This window comes from Diaphorina citri, unplaced genomic scaffold, assembly GCF_000475195.1.
Source record: "Diaphorina citri unplaced genomic scaffold, Diaci psyllid genome assembly version 1.1 scaffold666, whole genome shotgun sequence".
NCBI lineage: Eukaryota > Metazoa > Arthropoda > Insecta > Hemiptera > Psyllidae > Diaphorina > Diaphorina citri.
In genome coordinates this window covers 62,223-84,785 of record NW_007378099.1, presented here as the reverse complement: position 1 = coordinate 84,785, position 22,563 = coordinate 62,223, and the positions used below count along the sequence as shown (strand labels likewise).

At 37.1% G+C, this 22,563-nt stretch overlaps 2 protein-coding genes and 3 long non-coding RNA genes across 8 annotated transcripts in view; 2 read left to right on the top strand and 3 right to left on the bottom strand.

The window, feature by feature from the left end:
- LOC103511029 (ras GTPase-activating protein-binding protein 1) overlaps nucleotides 1–2,397 on the top strand; it is a 20,628-nt gene extending 18,231 nt beyond the window's left edge. For 3 of the 4 annotated variants that reach the window (XM_026824911.1, XM_017444832.2, XM_017444833.2), the window contains 4 exons: nucleotides 173–359; nucleotides 1,096–1,169; nucleotides 1,310–1,522; nucleotides 2,044–2,397. In XM_026824911.1, the coding sequence (XP_026680712.1) occupies nucleotides 173–359; nucleotides 1,096–1,169; nucleotides 1,310–1,522; nucleotides 2,044–2,310 (741 nt within the window). In that variant the 3' untranslated portion in view covers nucleotides 2,311–2,397. Of the gene's footprint in view, nucleotides 1–172; nucleotides 360–1,095; nucleotides 1,170–1,309; nucleotides 1,523–1,552; nucleotides 1,596–2,043 lie in introns of all 4 variants that reach the window. The other variant, XM_026824912.1, reaches the window with a different exon arrangement.
- A 5,229-nt stretch (nucleotides 2,398–7,626) lies between these two features.
- On the bottom strand, nucleotides 7,627–8,226 carry LOC113468176. The gene is made up of 2 exons (XR_003392026.1): nucleotides 7,853–8,226; nucleotides 7,627–7,767 (listed from the first exon to the last, which is right to left on the bottom strand). It is a non-coding gene; the product is annotated as an uncharacterized LOC113468176 (long non-coding RNA).
- An 804-nt stretch (nucleotides 8,227–9,030) lies between these two features.
- LOC113468178 lies at nucleotides 9,031–9,998 on the bottom strand. The gene is made up of 2 exons (XR_003392028.1): nucleotides 9,353–9,998; nucleotides 9,031–9,256 (listed from the first exon to the last, which is right to left on the bottom strand). It is a non-coding gene; the product is annotated as an uncharacterized LOC113468178 (long non-coding RNA).
- Nucleotides 9,999–14,031: 4,033 nt separating this feature from the next.
- On the bottom strand, nucleotides 14,032–21,852 carry LOC103511036 (peptidyl-prolyl cis-trans isomerase D-like). Its single transcript, XM_008475750.3, has 6 exons — nucleotides 21,361–21,852; nucleotides 20,804–21,048; nucleotides 19,438–19,490; nucleotides 18,674–18,683; nucleotides 15,349–15,645; nucleotides 14,032–14,667 (listed from the first exon to the last, which is right to left on the bottom strand). The coding sequence occupies exons 1-6, from the start codon at nucleotides 21,428–21,430 to the stop codon at nucleotides 14,440–14,442; spliced, it is 903 nt and encodes a 300-aa protein (XP_008473972.2). The 5' UTR covers nucleotides 21,431–21,852; the 3' UTR covers nucleotides 14,032–14,439.
- Nucleotides 17,519–18,856, top strand: LOC113468177. Its single transcript, XR_003392027.1, has 2 exons — nucleotides 17,519–18,006; nucleotides 18,111–18,856. It is a non-coding gene; the product is annotated as an uncharacterized LOC113468177 (long non-coding RNA).
- Nucleotides 21,853–22,563: the final 711 nt, after the last annotated feature.

Below are 22,563 nucleotides of genomic sequence, written 5' to 3'. Positions count from 1 at the left end.
CCCCAAGCCCCCCCCCCCTATGAGCGAAGCGACGGAATTCAGCTAGTAAATTATATAATACCATTTCTCCCATCCTGTAAATGGCCTAAGATGCTGAAAATTGGGATATAAAAATAAATTGTACCTACTTAACAAAAATAAAAAAAAAACGTAATTTTACTTTTATTTCCAGCCCCCTGCCTCTCTGCACAACAAATCCTACGAGCAGACCAATTCTTCTAGTCGAGACCTTCCACCCACCCGTAACTCCCTCCCCCTCAGTTCCCAGCCTAGGGGCCCTAGACCCGGCCCTGGGGCCCCACGAGGCGGTATGAGGGACAGGCCCCCGCAACCTCGCGCCTCCTTCAGTGAGGACAATGGTGAGTGTTCTTATGATTAGTTATTTCAATAACCTAATCTTCTTATTTTTTCTCCCTAAATACTCTAAGCTATATATACTAGTTATGAGAAAGTATTGCAATCGGTCCATGTTTTCAAAATCGAGAAATGGGGGAAAATATCCGTTTTGACGTCCCCTGATTCCTTTGGTTTCACAAATGTAATGGACAGTCGTGTGATGTTGACACCATATTGTCTTTCATGGAAGCCGTTCCGAGAACGAACCTTATTTGTTTCTGATAAAACTCGTCCCGGGCAGGAATCGAACCCACGTCCTAGCGTGTACAAGACCAACCAAGCTAACTAGCCTGGCATTGCATTGTTGAACGGTTTATACTGAAAAGTGTTGACACCATATTGTCTTTCATGGAAGCCGTTCCGAGAACGAACCTTATTTGTTTCTGATAAAACTCGTCCCGGGCAGGAATCGAATCCGCGACCTAACGCTTTCAAGGCAGGTGCACTACTTTCCAAGCTAGGCTGCATTTTATTATCATATAAAATGAAGTTTTAGCGTTAAGAAAGAAAAGGAAGACAGGATAGGAGAAAGCCGTTCCGAATACGAATATTATCCTCTCAGGATAAAATCCGCCCTGGGCAGGAATCGAACCCGCGCCCTAGCGTGTGCGTGTACAAGACCAACCAAGCTAGCTAGCCTGGCATTGCATTGTTGGACGGTTTATACTGAAAAATGTTTTATTTCATGTGAATCCACAGACAGCGAGAAGTCGATGGGCTACCGGGGCGGTCACGGGGGTCCCGCCCCTCGCCACTCCAGCTCCCAGAACGGGGTTCATCCCAACGACAACCAGCAGCTGTTCATGGGCAACATCCCGCTCTCCGCACAGGAAGACGAGCTACGCGCCCTATTCGGACAGTTCGGTACGATCCTGGATGTCCCGCCCCTCGCCACTCCAGCTCCCAGAACGGGGTTCATCCCAACGACAACCAGCAGCTGTTCATGGGCAACATCCCGCTCTCCGCGCAGGAAGACGAGCTACGCGCCCTATTCGGACAGTTCGGTACGATCCTGGACCTGAAGATTTTGAGCAAGGTGCAGAAAGGCCCCAACAACCGCGTTCCCAATTACGGATTCATCATCTTTGAGGATCCCGCGACAGTGCAGACTGTACTGCAGAACACGGTGAGTTGTTTTTCTAGATGAATTCATCATCTTTGAGGATCCCGCGACAGTGCAGACTGTACTGCAGAACACGGTGAGTTGTTTTTCTAGATGATAATAAATTAATAATAGTGCTTATTTATCCTGCTCGCATAGGACTGAAAAGTCCCTTTACTCCAGCGGTAGGCTACTAGTACTATAATTGTGGTCAAATTCTCAAATTATATTAAGAATAAACTTTCATAACTCGGCTCGGATTGAACCCACGCCCTCCTGTTTATCAGGCGAACGTCTTGACCACTACACCACCGAGATAAAATGAGTGTTTGATAGAGGGAACTGTAAGTGCTAAGGTCTTATTGTCCCGAAATCGAAGAGAGAAGGGAGACAGGATAGGACGAAGCCAGCCGTTCTGAGAACGAACATTATCCGTTTAGAATAAAATCCGGCCCGGGCGGGAATCGAAACTGCGCCGCGGCCTGTTCCGAAAGGAAAATAAAACTTTACTTACTAATAACTAACTTCCTCTCTCTACATTTCAGCCGATTTACTTCCCCAACGCCTCCGACCCGACAGCCGTCAAGCTGAACGTGGAGGAGAAAAAACGTCGCACCCCCGGACCCCCCGATAGCCGGGGCCCCATGGACAATAGGCCCCGGGGTGGTGGCGTCCCCATGCGGGGCGGCCGAGGGGGCCCCCGAGGCGGCGGCATGTACAGAGGAGATTCAGGTCGCGGGAATATGCCCCCCAATAGCAACTCGCAGGGTCTGCGGAACAGTACTTCAAATAGTTTCAACAAACCGCGTTAACACGGTCACTACTCCCCCCCCTTGATCTTTTTTTATAATTAAAAAGCCGCGATATAGCGAGAGTCGTTATGCTCCTTACCCCCCTCCTCCCCCCTTGTATTTTTTTCTGTGTAAAAAAAATGAGTACTTTTTGATTTCCCCTCTTTTTTTTACTTCTGAGTGCCTTGGTATAAAAACATCTCCCTTTTTTCCTCCCCTCCCCCCTTTCTCTCTCTTCGTTTTTCTTTCTCCCCCCCCCCCCGGTTTGTAGATTTTCTTTTCGTTGGTTCCTTTCATGGAATTTTTTCCGCGCCCGCCTTCCTTTGTGTTTCTTCCTGTGGTTTTTGAAGAGCTTTCTGCTCCTGTGTCTGTGAGAAGTGGAAGCGTTTATCTCCTGTTAGATTCAGTATAGATCGTTCAATAGGTCTTGTCTGGTTGAGAAAAAAAAAAAATAATAATAATAAAAAAAAAACTTGCATTTCTATTCTAATATTTCATTCACTTTGAAAAAATAAAAAAAAAAAAAAAAAACTTAATAAAAATTTTCCTTGGTAATTTGTAATTTCTAAACGAGCGCCAAAGAGCATCATTTTCACAAAGTCAGTTGATAGGTTAGCTTGGCGTTATTTCCTTCCTTTCATTTGACCCTTAAGTACCGTCAGTCTTTTAATACAAAAGTATTCCCACATAAGTACTGCTCATAGCCGTTGAAGTAGGTACTTCTTTTTCAAACAGTGTAAAAGAAGGAGAAAAAAAAATATGTCAATAGACATTTCATTATTTAATTTAGAACTTGTTTGTGATACCATTAAAAGAAAAAATTGTGTTCATTATGTGTTGGTGGTGTTGTGTTATTTGGATACTTTGGATTGTCAATTTTCCTCTCTCTCCCCCCATTCATTTCCCCTTCGAAATTGACCTACAAATTCTCTCTTTTTTTAGAGGAGTAATAATACTTTCTAACCTTAGAGGGTAGTAGAAAATGAAACTTTTTTTATATATATATAAAAAGTACCTTAGTTGTAAATACGTTAAACTAACTCAAAACTGTAGGGTAAAGTTTGTAAACTTCAGCTGGTATACCTCTTATTCCTTTTTTTTCCAACCTCGGACTTACAAATTCCAAGTTTGAATATGTTTAATTTACTGCTGTTAGGCTCGAATGCTCTTTTCTATGTATGAATAGTTCAAAACTAACCAGATATTTGATATTTATTAGGAAGAAATACAGGGATGTCCAGTTTGTCCAGTCCACCTTGTATAAACTGCTGAACAGAGTTCCTCGGAAAAGTAGACTCCTGTTAAAATGGACATAACTTACGCTGTAATCAGAGTAAAAAGTAAAAACACATGGCCGATCTTGCTACTGAGAGTTAACACAGTGTCAAGGGTTTTCTTTCACCCATTTCATAAACACAGGCCAGTATTTCTTACACCCATATTTATATGTACAAAATACTGGCTCTTAAGTCGCACTGAAGCATCAATTCCAAACATCTGATAGGATAAAATTGACTTCAGTCTGACTTGAGAGCGAGAATTTTTGTTCATAAATACGGGTGTTTGACTCTGGATTAACTGAAAACTCGCTGTGGTAAGATCGGGCGTTAGTGCTGCTGGACATATCTAGTATCAAATATATACTTGTAAGATCGACATCGCTTCAGAAGTTAATTGGGTATCGCACTTGTTAATTGCCATAGGAACCCTTTTTTTTACCCTCTTGATCTCAAGACAAACATTTCTTCCCCATGCCGTGTGGTTGGGTGAGCTTTGTAATATTCTCTCTCAACTCTCCCTCCCAATCGTTTCCTAATTCTCCCTCCCCCTCGTTTCCTTCTGTCTTCGTGAAAATCCTTTCCTTAAGATTTAAACAAATTTACAAGGCGCTTGGGAAACGCATTTATTGAAAATAAAATTGATTTTTTTTTACTGTGTTTTTTGAATATGTAACTACCAGGGTTTGATCTGTGTGCTAGGTACTGTGACTACTACATATTTCAAGCTGATTTCTGATTTTTGCCAGTGTGTAACTTTCTAATACTGTTTTGGGGAGAGGAAATGAGATTTGAATAGTGTACCTTTGTATGCTAATCCTTCACGTCTACCGTTTCATGGTGAAAGGCCTAGGAAACGCCCAAAAATGGATCAGCATGCCAGCATCTAGTTATCATGAGATTGAGATTGTAGACCAGGATTTAAGCAAGGTCAAGTAGATTTAAAAATGTACAAAAAGAAGAGAGAAAAAGGTGGACTGTGAGAGAAAAGTGTGAAAAAAGAACAAAACGTTTACTTTTTTTTGTGCGAACTTCCAAAAGAAATGAACTGTTACACTACTCCGAATCTTGGCATTTCCCCTTCTACACTATTTCACTCTAGCCATGATGAGCTCTGTCCTTGAAGTCGAGAGTTCGACTCCCGATTGGGGCCGACTTTAGTAAATAATAAATATCCTCGGTTCAAAGCTCGCTGGCGGAGTGACGAAAAAAAAACGTCCCCCTGAAGTAATGTTTAGATAAATGAAAATGCCGACAAACGAAAAACCATGAAACTCTGTTTCGTGTTAATATAGGCCGGGCGGCGCTTCGAAGTCTTGACCTTCGCGCGCCTCCCGGCACGCTTGATTCCAGGGTAGTTTTTAGCGGAAAAAATCCTTCCCTCTCGAAACGTCGATTCTGGTGTGAACATTTGAGAAACTTTTCGTCCAGTGTGCATCCGGAATCTTGGCGTTTCTCCTGTCTTTTTCTAATAAACTTTAAGAATAAATAAAATAGGTATTATTTTGCTGTTGTTTTGTACATTAAAATTTTGTGAAAAATAAAAAAAACCCCTTTGAAGGAAACAGTAATTATGAGTTTTTCTTTTTATGGTTCTTCGTTTTCAGTTGTTTAAATACAGTGGCGTATACAGGGTGATCAACCTTAAAGTGCCCCATAGGCAATTAACCCGTGAAATCAGTTTTTTGTCCCATAAAAGTCCCCAGTACACTTTCCAGGTGTACTAAGCATTCTTTCTCGAGGAATCGACTGGTGCCACTTTCAAGGCTTACAATCAAGAAGTTACGGGTTCGAGACTTTTTATGAGGAACTCAACTCGATGGAGAAAGTTTGAGATGTATGCGACTCAAATTTGCGAATTTAAAATTTTTACTCCCTAGTGGCCATAGTTTCGGAACCGCTTCGGAACATATGGGGCTTAAACCCCAAATTTTATGGTCAATTTCAGTAGCACAGTCGATATTGACACTAAAGTTTGGGGGTTAAGCCCCTTATGTTCTGAAGCGGCTTAAAATTTTTACTCCCTAGTGGCCATAGTTTCGGAACCGCTTCGGAACATATGGGGCTTAAACCCCAAATTTTATGGTCAATTTCAGCAGCACAGTCGATATTGACACTAAAGTTTGGGGGTTAAGCCCCTTATGTTCTGAAGCGGTTCCGAAACTATGGCCACTTCAGTTTTTTCATAGAGTTGATTTCAGAATTTACCTTTTTTTAGTACTGCTTGTCGCATTGAATTTCTAAATAACAGGTGTTGCTTTAGACTCAGCGATTCGACTTTTTGAGCACTGGTTAACGCGTTTTAATGTCGCATTGAATTTCTAAATAACAGGTGTTGCTTTAGACTCAGCGATTCGACTTTTTGAGCACTGGTTAACGCGTTTTAATGTAGTCGGAGTACTTCGATGTTGGTGACTTTTTGCGTCCACGGGATTTTCAGCATTCTCCTGTACAGCCATAGTTCAAACGCTTCAAGCTTCTAGATGATAATAAATTAATAATAGTGCTTATTTATCCTGCTCGCAGAGGACTGAAAAGTCCCTTTACTCCAGCAGTAGGCTACTAGTACTATAATTGTCAAATTCTCAAATTATATTAAGAATAAACTTTCATAACTCGGCTCGGATTGAACCCACGCCCTCCTGTTTATCAGGCGAACGTCTTGACCACTACACCACCGAGATAAAATGAGTGTTTAAAATCAATAATAAACTGAATATTAAACAAATCAGCTCGGTACATAGGTAGGACTAGGTACTGATTTTCTTTAACCACGATCGAATAAACTACGGGCTAAAAAATTCCCGGAGGGACGGGCCCAGCTTGTTTTGAAATCAACCAATCAGATTGCATAATTCGAGAGTTAAACTTAAACGGAGTTTTAACTCACTTTGTGGCTCCCGGCCTAGAGCCATCAACTTTAAAACAGGACCTTCCTATCGTATCGATGAGTCATCAGCATGACGTTCGACGTAATTTCAGCCTTGACGTCATCGTCATTTCAGAACATTTCCTCACACATGGGTCATATCACACGGCATATAATGGGTTAACCCAGCACCGGGGGAACTCATAATGCAATTACTGCGTAAGGCATTCATTACAAAGTATACCTTGTACTTAATAACAGTCAATACAAAATGGTCAGCACAGGAACAAAACCTCTTATCATTTCCTTTAACCCTTAAACTCCTATCATTTTTTTTTTCCCCTGGTTTTGTAGATTTTCTTTTCGTTGTCCTTTCATGAATTTTTCCGCCCCCGCCTTCCTTTGTGTTCTTTTTTCCTGTGGTTTTTGAGGAGCTTTCTGCTCCTGTGTACTGTGAGAAGTGGAAGCGTTTATCTCCTGTCAGATTCAGTATAGATCGTTCAATATGTCTTGTCTGTTGGAAAAAAAAAAATAATAATAATAAAAACTTGCATTTTCTATTCTAATAATTTCATTCACTTTGAAAAAGTAAAAAAAAAAAAAACTTAATAAAATTTTCCTTGGTAATTTGTAATTTCTAACGACTGCAAAAGAGTCATCATTTTCACAAAGTCATTGATAGGTTAGCTTGCGTTATTTCCTTCCTTTCATTTGACCCTTAAGTACCGTCAGTCTTTTAATACAAAATGTTCCCACATAAGTACTGCTCATAGCCGTGAAGTAGGTACTTCTTTTTCAAACAGTGTAAAAGAAGGAGAAAAAAAAATATGTCAATAGACATTTCATTATTTAATTTAGAACTTGTTTGTGATACCATTAAAAGAAAAAATTGTGTTCATTATGTGTTGGTGGTGTTGTGTTATTTGGATACTTTGGATTGTCAATTTTCCTCTCTCTCCCCCCATTTCCCCTTCGAAATTGACCTACAAATTCTCTCTTTTTTTTAGAGGAGTAATAATACTTTCTAACCTTAGAGGGTAGTAGAAAATGAAACTTTTTTAAAAAGAAAAAATTGTGTTCATTATGTGTTGGTGGTGTTGTGTTATTTGGATACTTTGGATTGTCAATTTTCCTCTCTCTCCCCCCATTCATTTCCCCTTCGAAATTGACCTACAAATTCTCTCTTTTTTTAGAGGAGTAATAATACTTTCTAACCTTAGAGGGTAGTAGAAAATGAAACTTTTTTTATATATATAAAAAGTACCTTAGTTGTAAATACGTTAAACTAACTCAAAACTGTAGGGTAAAGTTTGTAAACTTCAGCTGGTATACCTCTTATTCCTTTTTACCTTAGTTGTAAATACGTTAAACTAACTCAAAACTGTAGGGTAAAGTTTGTAAACTTCAGCTGGTATACCTCTTATTCCTTTTTTTTCCAACCTCGGACTTACAAATTCCAAGTTTGAATATGTTTAATTTACTGCTGTTAGGCTCGAATGCTCTTTTCTATGTATGAATAGTTCAAAACTAACCAGATATTTGATATTTATTAGGAAGAAATACAGGGATGTCCAGTTTGTCCAGTCCACCTTGTATAAACTGCTGAACAGAGTTCCTCGGAAAAGTAGACTCCTGTTAAAATGGACATAACTTACGCTGTAATCAGAGTAAAAAGTAAAAACACATGGCCGATCTTGCTACTGAGAGTTAACACAGTGTCAAGGGTTTTCTTTCACCCATTTCATAAACACAGGCCAGTATTTCTTACACCCATATTTATATGTACAAAATACTGGCTCTTGAGTCGCACTGAAGCATCAATTCCAAACATCTGATAGGATAAAATTGACTTCAGTCTGACTTGAGAGCGAGAATTTTTGTTCATAAATACGGGTGTTTGACTCTGGATTAACTGAAAACTCGCTGTGGTAAGATCGGGCGTTAGTGCTGCTGGACATATCTAGTATCAAATATATACTTGTAAGATCGACATCGCTTCAGAAGTTAATTGGGTATCGCACTTGTTAATTGCCTTTAGACTCAGCGATTCGACCTTTTGAGCACTGTTTAACTCGTTTTAATGTAGGTAACAGGACTACTGACAAATAAGCATGTGAATACTCAATCCTATGTGATTTTTAACGCCGAACCGAATGGTGCAACTTCTAACACTATTGGACTTATAGTTGAAAAGTTACGGGTTCGATACTCAACTGTGTGAAGGGATTTTACTAGATTTTTATAAATAGGCATGTAAATAGTCAATCCTGTGTGATTTTTTATGAGGAACTCGATGGAGGAAGTTCGAGATGTATGCGACTCAAATTTGAGAAGGGAAAACTCGCTGTGGTAAGATCGGGCGTTAGTGCTGCTGGACATATCTAGTATCAAATATATACTTGTAAGATCGACATCGCTTCAGAATTTAATTGGGTATCGCACTTGTTAATTGGCATAGGAACCCTTTTTTACCCTCTTGATCTCAAGACAAACATTTCTTCCCCATGCCGTGTGGTTGGGTGAGCTTTGTAATGAGTTCGAGATGTATGCGACTCAAATTTGAGAAGGGAAAAAAAATGCTATCAAAAAGACAAATTCAGACAGGCCAAAAGCACTTTTTTTATCGAAAACAGTTGGAAATATTTTTATTTATAAATTTTGATACAAAAACACATCTATAATATTCTGTATAAAATTTTTAAAAAATTACTCTGCAGCAGGGATGTAAAAAAATGTACAATTATGCTAGAAAAAATAAATAACAACATCAACAACAATTAATACGATTATATTCAACTTTCATTTGATGAACACTCAATACCTATGTACAGTACAATTATGCTAGAAAAAATAAATAACAACATCAACAACAATTAATACGATTATATTCAACTTTCATTTGATGAACACTCAATACCCATGTATGAAGGAGAGAAAAATATAAGACATAAGTTGTCGTCGGGTTTGAATTTCATTAAAAAGATAAATAGAAACGGTTATTATTTTTATTATATGAAAAAATTAAAGGGAATATCATACTTGTGTATCTAAGGTTTTCTATTTATTCAAGTACATGACGTGTATAACTGGAATCGGATATGAGGAAAAAATCCAAAGTATTCTAACCAAGATAATGAGGAAAATATTTTAGATAGGTTTCATATATCTTGAAGATAATATTATATTTCATATATCTTGAAGATGATATTATATTGCATGATATTCACACGTATCTTATCAAGGTCACATAGCAGACCAAGATCTAGCACAACAGGCTAGATCCATTACCTTGGGAAAACAATCTCGGAATACTGCCTTGTATTCCCAATATTCTTTCCAATAATTCGTTAAACACCCTAAATGACAAGGAAAATACACCTAGGGAAAAGGGGTGTTTACCTATTATTATTGGAGACGAAAAAACTCGCCGGGACCTATAAATTCTTAGTTAGAATTGAAGCAATACCATTACCTCTTGAATAAAATAGAACTCTGCACATTCTTAGTAAGAAAGTGCAGGGTAAGAAAAACCCTCTTGAATTGTAAAACTATTTCCCAGTGTTGATCAAATGAATACTCGCCGGGACCTATAAATTCTTAGTTAGAATTGAAGCAATACCATTACCTCTTGAATAAAATAGAACTCTGCACATTCTTAGTAAGTAATGTAAGAACGTGTAGGGTAAGAAAAACCCTCTTGAATGGTAAAACTATTTCACAGTGTTAATCAAATGAAAGTTTCCGAGCCATATATAAAATTACATTACACTTAGACGAGAATACACAACACAAAACATTTATGTCTTAGCCTTGGCACCACAGTCACTCTTTGCTAGTACATTTTTTTACTTAATTAGAAGCCTTTGTATTTGGTCACGAACCAAGTTTTGAGCATTTTATATAAACCTATTTTTGGACTAGCAACTTAGTGACGGAGGATTCGAACCTTACCTAATGAAATAAAACATGAATAAACTATGTCTCCACTTGATCAATTTTATTTTACGCGCGTCTGATTTGTTCCATCTGCGCATGTGATATAATAAAGATATGCGCACGACAGACGTGTCATTCGTGACAGGGATGCCGAAATCTGTAGTAGCGCAACTAGTGTTGAATGCTATAATAAGAGGAAAGGCAGAACGTAAAAGGGCACAAGTGTGGACATAGCTATGAAAGTGCTATGTCTAAGACGCGATTTGTAGCGATTTTCTGCCACTAAGATTTAGGTAGGTACTTAATACACAGTCATTTTGCTACAGAAAAAAAAAAAAAGAAAATACAGCCGGTATAACTACAGTCCATTTTCATACTATAATCACAGATAGGAAATTTGACAGTCAATAGTTTCAGAACTTTGTCGCAGAAGCACTAGTAGAAATCGCGACTAGACGTATCTTAACAGGGAGAGGGGGCATATTTTTTAGCTAAATCCCCTTTAAGGATGATTTTTATTTCAAGATGAGCAAATCGAAAACAGTTCACCATTGAAATAGATCCGAATCAAGAACCAAGAATTGATTTCGCCTCGACTTGGATTCAAAATCTAACCAGACACCAAGTCAGGCATACGGAAACTTTGTTCTTCAACATGTTACAAGCTCCTCAGACTAGGCCCTTATTGGTCAATGCTTCCGCATGCCTGCCCCAGAGTACTCTATGAACTGCTTTCAAGAATTTAATTTTCCTAATTTTTTACCCTGATAATGAAGTCACTGTTTTGATTACCTAGTGAAAAATTTTACAAGTATACCTAACTTAGAAATTAATACTTTTATTTAGGAGGCCGATGGCGCGTGCGGGCTTAATTTAAAATTTGATATTAGAGTTTTAATACAAAAGTCGATAATGTTCAGACATATTTATGAAAATTCACTAATTGTCTACAATTCATCTAACTTATAAAGAAAATATAAATCTGCCTTTTTCCAATTACCTATTTGGGACTTGGTTCAATCTTTTGATTTACACATTACACAAGTACCATTCACTAACAGACATAATAATATTTCATTGATTTTTTTTTGTTTTTTTTTTTTACCTAATATGCAATAATTGTAAAGTAGGTAGATAAATTGATTTAGGTAATTGACACTAAAAACTAAATAAAGAATGAAAGGGGGACAACATATTGGCTAATATTATTGGTCAATATTTAAGAACCTAACTTACCCTCAAGTTTACAGTCTTATGTTTGCATTGGTTCATTTTTGGACGTTTCTTATGCATTTGCGTTTGGGCAGGAGCCCAAAGCAAATGGGACAATAGACCCGGGGGTTAGAGTACTTGAAATATAGAACAAATCTACCTAAGTAATGCATTTTATAGGCAGATAAAATTACTCGATTTCTTTAACTTTTTTTTTTATTCTGATTTTTTTTTTTTTTCAAACTATGTATCAATTTCTACATACAAGAGAAATATGGAGTGTTTGGATTGGGGGACTTAAAACAGGGAGAATACCAGCCTGAAATTTCCCTTAAAGAAATGGCAAATGTTGATTGCGAAGGGCATCCACTCGTAAATTTTTTGTAGCCAAAACCAAATGTCAGCCCAAAGCAATCGCCCCAGGGCTGATTGAGAGGCTGACAAAACACCGAAAGGGCGAAGGAAAAGAAGATCAGAAGTATGAAACTATAAACATTTACTTAAATAGAGTGAAATACAAAGTTTACCGGTTATTATTGACGAAAAATCATACCTATTACCTAACGTAGAGAAAAGACTAGCGTTTTCCAAACCATTTCCCAGTTTTCCAAGTCACTTTACTTTGCCGTCAAAGTTGTACCTACCCCCTAGGAGTCTGAATAATGGATGAAGAAAATCGAAGTCCAAATCAAGTCATTAGTTCCATTTGGACTTAATACATTAACAAATTGGTCCTTGATAAGGACTTTGCGTACAAGGACTTCATATACAATCTTTGCTTTCGGACTTTGATAAGGAATGTATTTGTAACGGGTCTTCCTTGCCTTTTGATTTGACCCACTCTTTATTTTTACCTATTTCTTTAAATCATAGAATAGGAAAGAAATATTTTTCGATCTCATTTTGACAACAGAGTTTGGAAAACGCCCAGTCTAGAAAAATCGAAGTCCAAATCAAGTCATTAGTTCCATTTGGACTTAATACATTAACAAATTGGTCCTTGATAAGGACTTTGCGTACAAGGACTTTATATACAATCTTTGCTTTCGGACTTTTTATTTGATAAGGAATGTATTTGTAACGGGTCTTCCTTGCCTTTTGATTTGACCCACTCTTTATTTTTACCCATTTCTTTAAATCATAGAATAGGAAAGAAATGTTTTTCGATCTCATTTTGACAACAGAGTTTGGAAAACGCCCAGTCTAGAAATACAATATAAGGGACATTATATTTAGGTACATTAACGTAGCAGTCATGGGGTACTTAAGAGCAAAGAATCACATCGAAATTACGAACAGAACAAATCTCACAAGCGAGACTTTTCCGTCAACGTGTAAGAAAAAAAAAAAAACAAGAGTTCCGTAATCTTTTACTCTCATTCCGCATATTGTAAATGCGTAATTTTCTCATTTACTTAAGAGCAAAGAATCACATCGAAATTACGAACAGAACAAATCTCACAAGCGAGACTTTTCCGTCAACGTGTAAGAAAAAAAAAACAAGAGTTCCGTAATCTTTTACTCTCATTCCGCATATTTTAAATGCGTAATTTTCTCATCTGTGAAATGCGTTCTTTTCACATATTTATAGGTGGAAAATATTGTGTGAAGGCAAATGTCTAATCTTAATTTGCGCGGATAATAAAAGAACTCTTTTGACTCGATACAATTCGGCCTTTGTTTGTCTTGTGGCTATTTCTTACCACCATTCTTGTATATTGAATTCATAGGTACTTTAAATCAAGGCAAGATTGAAATCATCTTGTAGAATGAGCCCTATCCATGTATCTAGAACGATAAACTGGTTATCTATGGGTAATAATAATGAGTTAGTCATGAGAACCTGTTCCCACGTGGATTACCACACCCTTGGATTTTAACCAGCACAATGCCTGGTAGCCTGCCACTAGCTATCATGACTACCTGACTTAAGAACTTGATGGAGAGGAACATAAGTTTGCTGTCCCGTCATTAACATGATAGGGGGAATTTTCACATAGGTTAATGTGTAAAGTATCATTAATCATTTACTCAAGTAAAATCAGAAATCATAATAATGACATGGTAAAAAAAAAAAAAAAACATCCAGTTGGTCAAGTCCTGAACTATTTTATGTTAGGTAATTAAATAATTTTTCTCATAAATATGTATTAATAGAGGTACTTATGTGCAGAACTCAAATAACTCATTAGATAAGAACATGTGTGCATAAATGGCAGCACATTCCCCCTCGGGCACAAATTTTTGAAATTACATGAAGGTGATTCAAAATAAACAAAAAACTAACAAACAGACTACCTATGTTTACCTGGCATCAGTCTTTTTTTTAATAAATTCAAAGTCTCAACTTAATTTCACATATTTATAGGTGGAAAATATTGTGTGAAGGCAAATGTCTAATCTTAATTTGCGCGGATAATAAAAGAACTCTTTTGACTCGATACAATCGGCCTTTGTTTGTTGGGTGGCTATTTCTTACCACCATTCTTGTATATTGCATATTTTTCCAACTGAAAAGGTAGGATTATTAAACCTACTTATAAGTAAAGATACCTTGCAATTTTATTCCCCTTGAACTTGCTTTCAGACTCAAAACTCTACCTTCTTATAAGTATGTAGGTATCTACAGTTTCATTGGCAAGAACAGCTATGGTTGAGACTGCAGTCCATTTCAATCGGACAATATCATCCCAAAACAATTCGAAACAATTTCTCACCTGTGAAACATGTTTCGACTTAATTTCCGTTCAGAAACATGTTTCACTTTCCATTATGAAACATGTTTCACTTTCGGTTCTGAAACATGTTTCACTTTCCGTTCTGAAACATGTTTCACTTTCCGTTCTGAAACATGTTTCACTTTCCGTTCTGAAACATGCGAGCGTACGTCATCTTCTCCAGGTTCAAGTGATGTCTCATCTGTTTCCTCACAAAGGCAATCTCCTTAAGGATTTGCTGATCGTTGGGTAAGAGGTCCAGGGCCTGCTCGTAATCCTGGAGTCCTTGCTCGAAATTGTTCATGGACACCTGGGCACGACCGCGCCTGAACAGGGCTTTCACGTTGTTGGGCTCCATCAACAGGATCTGAAAGGGAGAAATGAGTTTTAAGGTGTGGCCACTTATAGTCGACCGGTCGTCGCGTCGATCGATATCGACTGAACCGGCCACACTGCCTCGATAACATAGTTTCTCCTCGTCGACCGATGTCGATAGACGGTCGGTTGAACAGGGCTTTCACGTTGTTGGGCTCCATCAACAGGATCTGAAAGGGAGAAATGAGTTTTAAGGTGTGGCCACTTATAGTCGACCGGCCGTCGCGTCGATCGATATCGACTGAACCGGCCACACTGCCTCGATAACATATTTTCTCATCGTCGACCGATGTCGATAGACGGTCGGTCGACTATGTTTAGATTTGGACTCACCTTTATAAGGAGGAAAATTCAGGTTTTGAGCTAACGGAATGAGTTTTCAATTCTACGATTGATTGACGATTCTGTAGCTTTGTGAAGGAAAAAAAAACTTCTTGCAATGATTTCGCTCCAAGTTACATAACACAACTGAGGAACTGTTGGCAAACGGTAAGACAGCGCGAAAACCCCGTACATTTTGCCAACCACCAAAATATAACTTAAGGCCAACAATCACCCAACCTAAAATTTTGTTAAGGAACTTGGTATTGCTATAAGTAGGGCCATCGGCTATAATAAACGTCCTATGTCACTGCGACTTGGTTAGATCTTTTGTGACTGTTAGGGAACTTACATCATCACAAAGATTGATGGCTCGCTTGTACGCCTTGAATTTCAACTGAACTGCGGCCATATTCAGCAGTGCCGCAGTATAGTAGGAGCGGAAATGTTTCTGCTGCGTCTTCGACTGACTCTGGTTGTACCACTTGATGTACCGGACGGCCTTTTTGTACTTGCGCTGAGCATCGTGCATTCGATTGAGCTTGAAATACTCGTTGCCCGAGTTTTTGATCGTTCGAATTACGTCCTCCATTTGATTCAACTGCAAACAAAACGACTTAAACATTATAATGGTAGTTATTAGGAAACATTAAAAGGAACAAAGGGAGAACGGGCTCTAGTCTTGATTTTAAATCATTACATGAAAGTAAATTCAAAAATCAAATCAATAATAAACTGAATATTAAACAAATCAGCTCGGTACATAGGTAGGATTTCAAGAAGCGCCTCAGTCGAATTGTGCCCGGGAAATTAAAAAAAAAAATCAAGTGACGATGTTTTTTGTTTATTTTTCTTCTTTTTGTAAAATACCCGGGTATTTACCCACCCTGGGGGTGAATAAATACCCGGGTAAATACCCAATTTTTATTTACCCACCCAGTGGGTATTTACCCACGACCCATCACTAGTCATCATCTTCACTGCTCAAACAATAAAGCCGTCTAAATGAGGAAGTTTTCACCAGTGTAGGAATAAGAATAGAGATACCTATGTCTCAAAGTACAAATGCATTTAAAAAATAATAATAAAAATAAAAATATTGTACCTTGGAACAGCTCTTGCATTAGATAAGTAGGTACTCCAAGAAAATTCAAATGCCAGGTAGGACTAGGTACTGATTTTCTTTAACCACGATCGAATAAACTACGGGCTAAAAAATTCCCGGAGGGACGGGCCCAGCTTGTTTTGAAATCAACCAATCAGATTGCATAATTCGAGAGTTAAACTTAAACGGAGTTTTAACTCACTTTGTGGCTCCCGGCCTAGAGCCATCAACTTTAAAACAGGACCTTCCTATCGTATCGATGAGTCATCAGCATGACGTTCGACGTAATTTCAGCCTTGACGTCATCGTCATTTCAGAACATTTCCTCACACATGGGTCATATCACACGGCATATAATGGGTTAACCCAGCACCGGGGGAACTCATAATGCAATTACTGCGTAAGGCATTCATTACAAAGTATACCTTGTACTTAATAACAATAAAACAAAGATAAGTACCTAATCATTTGTACTCACCACTAAGGGTTTGTCATTTTCAGCTTCAACATAACTAACTTCTCTTGCCACTCCAAATCCTTGCCGCACACATCCAAATATACCATTTTTTTTTTTTTTTTTTTTAACTAAATCCCTGTGATTGGACAATGGACGAATGTGAATTCCATAAATTGGCATTGTTCACCTATACCTACTGATTATTCAAATAATCAGGCTGAAGGTAGATTCTTAGATTCTGAAGAATGTCTACTCTTCTGTGAGCTCCTGAATATTCTAGTGAGTGTGTACCTACCAATTTGGTGTACAATTCACAAAGCCGTTTGCGTTAACACCCATACAATTGTGATGACCTTCAAATTTTTTTTTTTTTTTTTTTAACTAAATCCCTGTGATTGGACAATGGACGAATGTGAATTCCATAAATTGGCATTGTTCACCAATACCTACTGATTATTCAAAAAATCAGGCTGAAGGTAGATTCTGAAGAATGTCTACTCTTCTGTGAGTGGTGTACAATCCACAAAGCCGTTTGCATTAACACCCATACCTTCAAAGTGATGATCTTCAAAGTTATTCGGAAAACATTTTAACCAAAAGATTATTTAGTTGATACGATATTTTACTTTATATTATGTAGTTTATATACGTGTAACTAATATTTTTAATATGTTGGAATCCTTCTTTAGAACATTTTTAATGTTAGTGTTCTGATCAATTATTATTTATTTCTATATTGAATTTATTTAGTTTATTTAGTTTATTTAGCAGAGTCTCGATAGGCCATTGTTCTATCTCTCCCTTGTTGATTTGATTGTGTAGACTCTGTTGACATCAGAATGCAGCATTTTATTGAAGTTTAAAATGCTGCATTCTGATTGGATGATTAACTTGATTATTTCAAAGTGTGCTCCTGGGCCTAAGACTTTTTTTTTTTATTTGATCTTTTTAATTAAAACATTTTAACCAAAAGATTATTTAGTTGATACGATATTTTACTTTATATTATGTAGTTTATATACGTGTAACTAATATTTTTAATGTGTTGGAATCCTTCTTTAGAACGTTTTTAATGTTAGTGTTCTGATCAATTATTATTTATTTCCATATTGAATTTATTTAGTTTATTTAGCAGAGTCTCAATAGGCCATTGTTCTATCTCTCCCTTGTTGATTTGATTGTATGGACTCTGTTGACATCAGAATGCAGCATTTTTATTGAAGTTTAAAATGCTGCATTCTGATTGGATGATTTTTAACAATTGATTATTTCAAAGTGTGCTCCTGGGCCTGAGACTTTTTTTTATTTGATCTTTTTAATTAATTTTCATCTGGTCTATCGAGGTTCTGCAATGTTGTCCTTTGTGTTGTAATCCTCCATGTTCGTATATTATGTATTAATTTTAATTTTCCATTGTTGAACTATTATTGATTATATCTTGAAATTGGGTCTATCGAGGTTCTGCAATGTTGTCCTTTGTGTTGTAATCCTCCATGTTCGTATATTATGTATTAATTTTAATTTTCCATTGTTGATTATATCTTGAAATTAGAAATTTATTCTCTAGAGAAAACACTCAAATGAGCATTTGACAGAGAAGTAGACAGGACCTGGGTGTTTTCTCGCCTCTTTAAATATCTCTCAAGAATATTACTAACTTTTTATTTCAGTATTACAATCTACTTTCTAATACTATTACTATCTAATAAAAAGTAGATATTTAAAATAATCTTGACAGGTGCGTATCTAGAAATTTTGCTTTCTTTCAGGAGGGACAGATTTTAAATTATTATTAGAATTTCTAATCATCCTGTCCCTCAAGTTTGTTATACCTATACTGTTTTCTTGAAATTTCTTTTCCTCTGCCTGTTTCTAATTTCTTCTTATGTTCTGTTATTCCTCTTTTTTTTTCCAAAGCACCTTGATTATAATAATGCTGCAAAAATTATAATAATGAAATTTTCCACATTTCCTGACCAAAAGAAAATATCCTATGTTCTGAATTTCTTCCTGGAGGTTTTGTATCAAAGTCTCTGCGCATCCATTACCTAGGAATTCCATTTTACTTTCCATAACCCTCGAGATGTACAAACATAATAACTATATTACACCTACCTCTACTAAGCTTGAATCTTACAATAGTATATGTGCTAAACTTACACAATTTCTGATGCCATTACTGCTGTGCTAATTCCATTTTTTATTATTTTTTACTGTCGATTAATATTTATTTATTTTTTATGTTTTTGTATTTATTTATTTCTGAAATAAAAAACCAAGTTATTTTTTATTATTTTATACCTCCATTTTTCACTACAAACTTATCTTTTCTCAGATTATACAGCCTACTATCCAAATAGTAATGCAGTAGGTATATGTAGGTCTGTATAGGATAGAGCTGTCATTTAACCGGATTCGGATAAAATCCTGTTTTAAAATCCGGATATCTGAAAATCGATATCCGATTTTAAATCGGATAATATTCGGTTTGATAAGTTCACACCAGATTTTTTCAGATTGAGTTCTACTAGCAGAGCTCTATATTTCGGTTTCTTTTCCGTTTTTCCTCCATAAGAAAAAAAAAACTCTTGGAATGAAATAAATAATAATAATGAAAAAAACTCCAATCTCGAAAAGTTTCTGTTTTTCTGCCTCTGCTGAAACAGTCCTCCTGATATCGGGTGGTGCTATTCCTGCGATAGAGTAAATTTTATCAACAGGAGTGGGTTTGAGTAGGCCTGTGACAATTCGACTGGGGCTGCGTACTCAGCCGCCGAGAAGCTTAGGGCGATTGCAGATGTGCGGAGAACATGTATCTTCGCGTGTGCCTGTGACAATTCGACTGGGGCTGCGTACTCAGCCGCCGAGAAGCTTAGGGCGATTTGTTTGGATGTCCTGTGTTGGCCAAACTCAATTGACCTTCAAACTTATGCTGAAACAAAATATGGTTAGGTTCATTTAGGTATGCCAACCTAGTTGGCTCTGAGGTTAGTGTCTACCTTGTAAGCATTAGGTCATGGGTTTGATTTCGATCAGGGGGATTTTATCCCTAACAGATAAGGTTTGTTCTTGGAGAAAGCTAACAGCTACAGTTCCCTCCATCTGCACTTGGACAGAAGCCAACATTAATTTTAACATTGATCAAGTAAGGCTTGAAATTTTTTCAGGAAGAAAATAGGTAGGTAAAGGTACCCAAGTATTTCCTTTTATCCACAGAAAATTTTTATTGCTCTTTGGTACATTATTTTACACTTCATTTATCAAGTGATTGTTCCAGTGACTCCCCATGAGTCATAAAAAAAAAAAAAAAAAAAAAAAAAAAAAACCAAAAAAAAAAACAAAAACAGCTAAGCAAAAAATCATTAAAACAACATATGTAAATCTCTTACTTTAGCCTCTAATATGGACAGGTCAGCTTCAATTTTTCTCAACTTCACATTTAGCCGTTGCAAATGTATTTCACAGTTGTTGGTGAATGTGTTGAGGAATGAAACCGTACTGATGAGAAAATTGTTGACAAACTCCACTATTCTCTTCTGTTGAATCGGAGGAGCCTGAAATGAGAGAAGCACAGAATTGGAAACAATCATTCGGTCAACTTTTGCTTAAAATCAGGCTTACCAACTAAATTGGTAACTACCTACTAATGTAGATGCCAGACCCAAGCCTAATCCTGACCCAAGAGAAAATAAACAAACCATGCTAGTGAATGTAAGCATCCTGAACATAGCCTTGACTAGTGATGGGTAAATACCCGGGTACTTATTTTTGGGGTAAATACCCTGGGTATTTACCCGGGTAAATACCCAATTTTTATAAATACCCGGGTATTTTCAAGAAGCGCCTCAGTCGAATTGTGCCCGGGAAATTAAAAAAAAAAATCAAGTGACGATGTTTTTTGTTTATTTTTCTTCTTTTTGTAAAATACCCGGGTATTTACCCACCCTGGGGGTGAATAAATACCCGGGTAAATACCCAATTTTTATTTACCCACCCAGTGGGTATTTACCCACGACCCATCACTAGTCATCATCTTCACTGCTCAAACAATAAAGCCGTCTAAATGAGGAAGTTTTCACCAGTGTAGGAATAAGAATAGAGATACCTATGTCTCAAAGTACAAATGCATTTAAAAAATAATAATAAAAATAAAAATATTGTACCTTGGAACAGCTCTTGCATTAGATAAGTAGGTACTCCAAGAAAATTCAAATGCCTATATTTCAGCAAACACTGAGAAATTACCTTCAACTTGAAGTTTTCATCTTCAAAACAAGGTCCGTATATGCTTTCTCCTCCCGTCCCATTAAAGTTGGTGATGTCACCTCCCTGTATCATAAACTGAGGAATAATCCTGTGAAAATGGCTACCAGTGAAATGAAGTGCCTTGCCCAGCTTTCCTTTTCCATATTCCCCTGTACATAAAGCTCTGAAGTTCTCTGCTGTTTTTGGTACTATGTGTTTGAAAAGCTCAATTACCATTCGGCCAACTGTAAAAGAAAATGCATTTGTGAATAAAAAGTAGAATCAGAGTAAATTAATTTTCTCTTGCACTCAGAGTTGATCTTAATGGGACTTTTTTTCTGAACTTTCCAGTTCACTGTAGGTATCCCATTTTCATTTATTTTTATTCTTTTTTTTACTTAGGTAAGTACCTACTAGTAGGTAGGTACTACAATGTTTTCTTGTAAGTACCCAGTATTTAAATGTAAAAGTAATTATTTAAACATTATGACTGTAAAACCTTTAATCACAAATTGATAAGGCTTGTGTACATACATACTTGAGTGTTTATTACTTACCTTTCTCTTCACCAATTGATACATCTAAGAATACAATGTAATTTCCTTCTTTGCATATAGACTTGTCCATTTTGTCTTCCTGGGGCTCATTTTGGTCAAGCTTATCATTTTACAAGCCAAAGAACAAATACAGAGAAGGCGAGTGGAAAGTTTGTTGTGTAATTCCTGTAGAGCTGCAGGAATGTAATCATGTCAGTGCATTACAATGTAGCACTTGAGTGATAACAACTAGAATGCACTGGTGACATGGGACAGAGGCACATTAGACACAGTTTGAAAGTTCAAAACACGTCTATTATTCACTCTGAAGAAAGATTGAAAGAATGAACACCGGTTACACCGGGGATTTTTCTTCATGAGAAGAAGATGACAGATAACTGGAATTTAGAATAAATGGAAATTATTTACTTAAATTCTCTTGACTTTTAGCAAATCCCCAGAGATAGGTAAGATAGTTTTGTAAACAACTGAGTGAACTGAGAACTGCGGTGTTTTTGCTGCTTCTGTACTTTCGCCTTTTTGTACTTTACAATGTTGTCTTTTCGCAACTTGGGTTCTCAACCACCCGATATGCACCCGATCGTCATATTATCATAAAGTCTAATTTCGTTTGAAATGAGAATTATTGTTACTGGTAAAGTTCTTTAAATTTTGATAGATCAAGTTTATTGATGAAATCTGACAAAATTTAATTAACTTTAAATATCTGCTTTAAATTTCAAATATTTATTTTTTAGTTTGAGAATATATTTCAAATATTTATTTTTTAGTAAGGTGTGGACGAGGCTATAAATGAAAATGTTCACGTGGCAACACTGTATAAAGAAATTCACGGAGGTTAGTGCACTGTGGACAAGTGTCATGTGCAAGAAATTGAGCCCCAAAAACTAACTAGATGAGGTACCTACTTAAATATACTCAAGCCTTGAATAATTTCCAGTACTCCGCGACGTAGAGGGATGGTAGAGGGCGCGGTCTAGTAGGTCATTTTGGGTGCACGTCTGTTGTAGTTGTCCACAGGTTATCAGGTGGGCGTTAGTCTGGGCAGCACCACAGTCACAGAGGTCGTCGTCCACATAACCCCATCTCTTCAGGTTATACCTGCAGCGATGAGTCACTCCACTTCGCAACCGGTTCAGTGACCTCCAGGTTGAAAATGGCAAGTTTGCTCCGGGGGGAAGTTCTTCCTCTAAGTCGAGCAAA